A 6055-nucleotide genomic window follows, 5' to 3' on the forward strand; every position below is an offset into this window, starting at 1 on the left:
CGGCCTGAGTGCCAGCCTGTCGGCCTGCACGCTGTTTTCCGAGGTACCTCGGCAGCTCTCCGGCGCTCGGCCGAGGCCCCGGGCCGCCACGAGATGACCCTTTCTGCCTGCGGTCGTGTAACTCCCCCAGGGTGGCTACCGGGGTTACGGTGGCTTCCGTGCCTGCTCTGTGGCCTGGAGGAGACTGCATCAGGATGGGGCTGGGGAACGCATAGAACTTTCCGATGTTTGTTTTTTTTTTCTTTCAGAGTTAGGCATTTAGAGGCTGGAGAGGAGCTTCCGCTCCTGAGGCCGGGATTCTGGGTGGGAGTTGGGGCGGCCTGGGGTGGGTACACTTTGGGATCAGCTCTGGTGGGAGAGTGGTCTAGTCTTGCTCTGAAAGGCCTTGGGCAGCGCTGTCCTCAGGCGATGTGAGGGTGCCTGAGGTGCCAACCTGTGTTGCAGGGGGCGGTGGAGCCCATGCAGATTGACGTCGACCCACAGGAGGATCCCCAGAATGCGCCTGATGTCAACTACGTGGTGGAGAACCCCACCCTGGTATGGGTCCCAGTGGGCAGACTGGATGTCTTGGTCTGGCTGGGAGTCCAGGCTAGAATCCGAACTGTAGTCTGTACCCTAGCGACTGATGCCCCTCAGCGACCTCTCTGGTCATGTTTCTGTGAGCCTGAACCTTTGGGGTTTCCTTCATTGGCTCACATTGGGTTCTCGGCCCAGCTTGAGACCCTTACCTGCTCATGTGGGTTGCCCTGCTTGTTGAATGCCACTTGATGACAGATCTTCTGGGGGCCAACCTATTCATTGCTGTTTTCTCCTTGCTAAGCCCAACACCCAGCGCTTACAAGTACATGTCCCTTGCCCCTCCTGGTGCAGTGCTCTACTCCGGAGACCCCCAGCCCGCCTCAGTGCTCTCTCAACACCTGGGACAGTGGTTGTTCTGGTGCCCCCACGTCCTCACCTCCCAGGCACGGGTGAAGATTTGGCATCTTTGTCGTGATGTGAGTTCCTGCCTTGTGCACCCTGCCTGATCCTCTTTGTTGTCCTCTATCCCTACGCCAGGACCTGGAGCAGTACGCGGCCAGCTATAGCGGCCTGATGCGCATTGAGCGGCTACAGTTCATTGCTGACCACTGCCCACCACTGCGGGTGGAGGCCCTAAAGATGGCCCTCTCCTTCGTGCAGAGGACCTTCAACGTGGACATGTACGAGGAGATCCACCGCAAGCTCTCGGAGGCCACCCGGTAAGGCCAGGTGGGGCCTTGGGGGCAAATGTCAGGGCTGGGTGTGGTGTGTGCCTCTCGGAACCAGCCGTGGAACCCATCCTGCACTCTGCCACGGTCAGCATCCAGCAGCACTTTGGCACATGGCAAGAAATGCACTCCCTTCCCTGGTGAGAGGTCACCATCGTGATGGCCAGGTCTTCCCTTAGGGAGCTGCAAAATGCACCGGATGCCATCCCTGAAAGTGGTGTCGAGCCCCCGCCTCTGGACACGGCCTGGGTAGAAGCCACACGGAAGAAGGCTCTACTGAAGCTGGAGAAGCTGGATACAGACCTGAAGAACTACAAGGGCAACTCCATCAAGGAGAGCATCAGGTGCTGGCTCGTCCAGAGCGAGGGAGGTGGGCAGCTGGGCCTGGCTGGTCCCGATCAGTGACCACTGACTCTCACACCTGTAGGCGCGGCCATGATGACCTGGGTGACCACTACCTAGACTGTGGGGACCTCAGCAATGCTCTCAAGTGTTACTCTCGGGCCCGAGACTACTGCACTAGCGCCAAGCACGTCATCAACATGTGCCTCAATGTCATCAAGGTGGGCCCTGTTGGGAGGGTGCTGAGGTGGCGCTCAGGCTGTCTCACCTCTCACCCTACCCACTTGGCCACCAGGTCAGTGTCTACTTGCAAAATTGGTCTCATGTGCTGAGCTATGTCAGTAAGGCTGAATCAACCCCAGAGATTGCCGAGGTATGTACGATCTACCTCCTCCAAGACCCTGGTTTGGGGTCCACCCCAGCTTCCTTCTCCCCCCAAGTCTGCCCTTGTTCCCTCTTAGGCTGGGGCTGGGTACTGGGCATTGTGCTTCAGTCATGATGATGGTGAGGGTGGGAGGATCTCACGTATGTGGCCTTCTCCTGCAGCAGCGTGGAGAGCGGGACAGCCAGACCCAAGCCATTCTCACCAAGCTTAAGTGTGCTGCAGGTGAGGCGTCCCACCATGACATGTGCTGTCCCCTAAGCCCTTGGAGCCCTGGGGCAAAACCTGGCCCCATGTAACAGCGAGAACCCCTGGCAGGCTGCAGGGTGTCCTTGATGCAGTTGCCCACCTACACAGGTGTAGGTGACTCCCACTCTCGCACAGGGCAGGCTCCCCATTGTGGGACTGGGAAGGCCCTCCTCTGAGCTGGGCTGTCCCTCGAGGGCATGGTAGCAGCAGTGTCAGACCCCCTTTGGCTCCTGACTTCAGAGTATGTTCAGAATTCTTGGGGGCTGTCACTTGTACTTCACAGCTCGAATTTCTGTCCCAAGGGGCCAGGGATTTAGCTCAGTGGTGCTGCACCTGCCTTGCAAGTACAAGGTCCAGAGTTCAGTCCTTGGTTACCCAGGAGGGAAAAAGAATTTGTGTCCCAGGAAAGCAGTCCTGGGGGCAGGAGAGGTCAGTGGGGCACCTGCTGGTGACCATCCCCTTCTTGGCCCATAAGGTGCCAGCACTTTCCCCATCCCTCTCTCCTGGGTCCCCTCTAGGCTTGGCCGAGCTGGCCGCACGCAAGTACAAGCAGGCGGCCAAGTGCTTCCTGCTGGCCTCATTTGATCACTGTGACTTCCCTGAGGTAAGGGGGACTGGGTCTGGGAAGAGTCCAGCGAGAGCTTGTGGGCTGGGCCCTTTCAGTCTCCACTGAATTTGGGGTCTGGTGCATTCTGAGAGTGGGACAGGGGTGGCTGGCTGGCCCAGTGAGTCCTCGTGGTCCCAATTTACAACTCACCTCCCTCTTTGCCCCTCAGCTGCTTTCCCCCAGCAATGTGGCCATCTATGGTGGCCTGTGTGCTTTGGCCACCTTTGACCGGCAGGAGCTACAGCGCAATGTCATCTCCAGCAGGTGACTGGGGGTGAGGGGGACTTCCCCCAGCCTGGTGCCCCTTCCTGGGACCCAGGGTCCTGCTGGCCCTTTAGGGCAGGGAGAGCAGGCAGAGGTGTGGGGCTGAGTGTCCTGGCATTTGCAGTTCCTTCAAGTTATTCCTGGAGCTGGAGCCTCAGGTCCGAGACATCATCTTCAAATTCTACGAGTCCAAGTATGCGTCGTGCCTGAAAATGCTGGATGAGATGAAGGTGGGAGCGAGGGCATGGCCACGTGGAGGCCAGCTGGGCACCCACCCAGGAGGCCCCTGACCAGCTCTCCTCTCCAGGACAACCTGCTCTTGGACATGTACCTGGCTCCCCACGTCAGGACCCTGTACACCCAGATTCGCAACCATGCCCTTATCCAGGTAAGTGTGGGGCAGAGGCTGGGCAGGGTGCAGACGCACCCAGGAGTGGCAGGCAGCTGGCGGCCCCTCCACTCTGCAGTATTTCAGCCCCTACGTGTCCGCTGACATGCACAAGATGGCTGCAGCCTTCAACACCACTGTGGCGGCGCTGGAGGATGAGCTGACACAGCTCATCCTGGAGGGACTCATTAACGCACGCATTGACTCACACAGCAAGGTGGCTGGGGTAAGGCGGGCAAGGGTGGGGTAGCACTGCTGGGCCCTGCTGAGCCCACGCCTGCACCTGCACCTATACAGATCCTGTATGCGAGGGATGTCGATCAGCGCAGCACCACCTTTGAGAAGTCCCTGCTGATGGGCAAGGAGTTCCAGCGCCGGGCCAAGGCTATGATCCTGAGGGCAGCCGTGCTGCGCAACCAGATCCATGTCAAGGTGAGTGCCTGGGGTTCGGGGCGGAGGGCAGCAGCTGTACAGCCTGTGACTGAACTCCTTCTTGTCCACTACAGTCCCCTCCCAGAGAAGGGAGTCAAGGAGAGCTGACACCGGCCAACAGCCAGTCCCGTATGAGCACCAACATGTGAGGGGTGCATGCTTCTCCCTGCCCCCAGGCTGCCTACCTGCAGCCACTGGACACCAGCCCCCCACACCCCACACCTGTTTTGGGGTTGGGGAAGCAGGTGGGTCCCTATCTGAGGCTCTTGGGCTCTATTCCACATAGACTGCAGTGCCTGGCTCTGGTGGGTGCACGGGCCCGAGCCCCGCCCCTCCTGTCCTTGTGCTGTTGTTGGGTACAGGTGCGTTGCTGCCTCCCTGTCCATTAAAGAGCAGACTGACCATTGCCCGTGGCTCTGCTCCTTCCTGCTGTGATACACCAATCCCCTTGCTGCCTCTTTGTACCCTGGCCCACTAGGGCCTCTCCTGGACTTTGCTGGGGAGGCAGGCAGAGACCTGAACTCATGTTGTGGCTGGCCCAGAAAAGCAGTTTCTAGGGTTGGGGTCCCGGAGGGGCTGGTGGCACTTGTTCTCTGTACGTGCACCTTTGCAATGATTTATTGTCTTGAAAACACAAGTGTGAGGACAGGGCAGGTCCAGCTCAGGCCTGCCCCCAGTGCAGCACTGCAGGCCCCAGCACAGGCCAGGGAGGACATCACGCGTCCCTTGTGTCAGATAGCAGGAGGTTCCCTGAGTAAAGGTATGTTCTTAGTGCGAAATATCCAGGCTTCAGCAGTCCTGGGTTTGGGTGGCTCCTGCCGGTGCCTCAGGCCAGGGCACTGCCCAGGACTTCAGAGAAGGCGCCCGGTGCTCCAGACCCCACCTGTGGAGGTTCCTGCCGCCTGGGCTGGGTCCCATTCCAGGCCAGAGACTTCTCTAGCTTGGTTTTAAAAAGCAATCCGTGACCTGGCAGAGACCATGCAAGAGGGGAACAGGTCAGGAAGCAGGAAGGTGCCTGCAGGAGGTGGCAGGGCTGTGGCGCAGTCCTCTCACCTGGGCAGTCTGCTGTTTCCTTGAAGGCACGCTTCTTGCAGCAGCCGCGGCACAGGTTGAACACACACCTGTTGCCCTGGCCCAGGAGAGCTGGTGAGCCTCAGGCCGATGCCTGCCCAGGCCTGGGCTGGCCATCTGGAAACTTTGGTCAAATGCCCAAGGCCCAGACACAGCCCCAGAAATCGCAGTATGGCAAGGCACTGTCCCCTGGTCCGGGCCCTCCCCCTTTGCTGAACTCAGCCATTGCACTCCAGGCTGGGCAGAGGGTAGAAAAGCTGTTTCTGCTCTGGGAGGATTAGATCAAAGGCGAGGGGCTGCCCAAGGCTATGTCCTAGCCAGGCACAGACCAGATGCAGAGCAGTGAGGGAGTCCTAGAAGGGTGTCAGTGGGGCTGCCAAGCCCACCTGTTGGGGAATTGAAACCAGGGCAATACCCAGCAGAAGGACCAACTCACCTTTGGGTTTCCGCACTGGTCACACTTTGCGTATTTTGCTGCAGAATGAACAAAGGTGCTGGCTCAATGAGGTGTGTCAGATGGGCCAAAGCAGCCAACCGTGGCTATCATCCAGCTCATCCACAAAGCTCACTGGCCAACAGCAGGCCCAGCAGGCTGGGGAGGGCAGAGGATGTGGGCTAGCCATGTCTGCTTTTCCCTTGGACAAGAGATGGGTGGCGGGACATGGTGGGTCCAGGTGGACTGGCCTGCCCACCCTCCAAAAGAAATGCCAGCCCAAACAGTACTTTCTGTGGGGGCTCAGGGCAGGTAGGGACAGCCTGAGCTGTGTAAGTCTGGGAACTCTTCTCCCCAAACTTGTAAAGCTATCTGACAGCTGTTCCCAGCAGTTCCTACCAGCCTGCCTGGTGCTGGGCAGGCAACCAGACCTGAAAACCTGTGTGGGCTGGCTCAGGATGCTGAGGGCCCCAGGACTCTGCCCTCATGCCAGCATGAGTCCCAAGGATGTGTGGAAAGCTGAGTGATCTGGGGTCTGCTTGAGAGTGGGGAGCAGGCTGGGGATTTAGCTCAGTGGTTCCGCTGCCATCTGCCTCATAAGCACAAGGTCCCGAGTTCGATCCCCAGTACAAAAAAAAAA

At 59.1% G+C, this 6055-nt stretch overlaps 2 protein-coding genes across 6 annotated transcripts in view; one reads left to right on the forward strand and one right to left on the reverse strand.

Moving 5' to 3' along the window:
• Nucleotides 1-6: 6 nt before the first annotated feature.
• Gps1 (G protein pathway suppressor 1) lies at nucleotides 7-4317 on the forward strand. Of its 2 annotated transcripts, none has more exons than XM_010618672.2 (14): nucleotides 7-43; nucleotides 445-537; nucleotides 1057-1238; nucleotides 1427-1591; nucleotides 1675-1810; nucleotides 1885-1962; nucleotides 2136-2196; nucleotides 2739-2824; nucleotides 2997-3091; nucleotides 3216-3321; nucleotides 3399-3479; nucleotides 3559-3696; nucleotides 3777-3911; nucleotides 3986-4317. In XM_010618672.2, the coding sequence occupies exons 2-14, from the start codon at nucleotides 460-462 to the stop codon at nucleotides 4058-4060; spliced, it is 1416 nt and encodes a 471-aa protein (XP_010616974.1). In that variant the 5' UTR covers nucleotides 7-43; nucleotides 445-459; the 3' UTR covers nucleotides 4061-4317. The 2 variants fall into 2 exon arrangements, with proteins under 2 accessions (XP_010616974.1, XP_010616975.1); XM_010618673.2 differs by having other exon boundaries at nucleotides 2139-2196.
• Nucleotides 4224-6055, reverse strand: part of Dus1l (dihydrouridine synthase 1 like) — a 7049-nt gene continuing 5217 nt past the window's right edge. For 3 of the 4 annotated variants that reach the window (XM_010618670.2, XM_010618669.2, XM_010618668.2), the window contains exons 11-13: nucleotides 5419-5456; nucleotides 4965-5040; nucleotides 4224-4877 (exon numbers count right to left, since the gene is read on the reverse strand). In XM_010618670.2, coding sequence (XP_010616972.1) covers nucleotides 4738-4877; nucleotides 4965-5040; nucleotides 5419-5456 — 254 coding nt within the window. In that variant the 3' untranslated portion in view covers nucleotides 4224-4737. The remainder of the gene's footprint in view (nucleotides 4878-4964; nucleotides 5041-5418; nucleotides 5457-6055) is intronic. The other variant, XM_010618671.2, reaches the window with a different exon arrangement.

Source organism: Fukomys damarensis, unplaced genomic scaffold (genome assembly GCF_012274545.1).
Source record: "Fukomys damarensis isolate Sample0158 unplaced genomic scaffold, DMR_v1.0_HiC HiC_scaffold_23, whole genome shotgun sequence".
Taxonomy (NCBI): Eukaryota; Metazoa; Chordata; class Mammalia; order Rodentia; family Bathyergidae; genus Fukomys; species Fukomys damarensis.

What these genes read in the sequence shown, in the direction of transcription:
- Gps1 (XM_010618672.2), top strand. Translation starts at nt 460, where the DNA reads ATGCAGATTGACGTCGACCCACAGGAGGATCCCCAGAATGCGCCTGAT. An exon ending in TGTGCCTCAATGTCATCAAG is followed by an intron (nt 1,811 to 1,884) that starts GTGGGCCCTGTT and finishes CTTGGCCACCAG; the next exon opens with GTCAGTGTCTACTTGCAAAA. An exon ending in CAACCCCAGAGATTGCCGAG is followed by an intron (nt 1,963 to 2,135) that starts GTATGTACGATC and finishes CTTCTCCTGCAG; the next exon opens with CAGCGTGGAGAGCGGGACAG.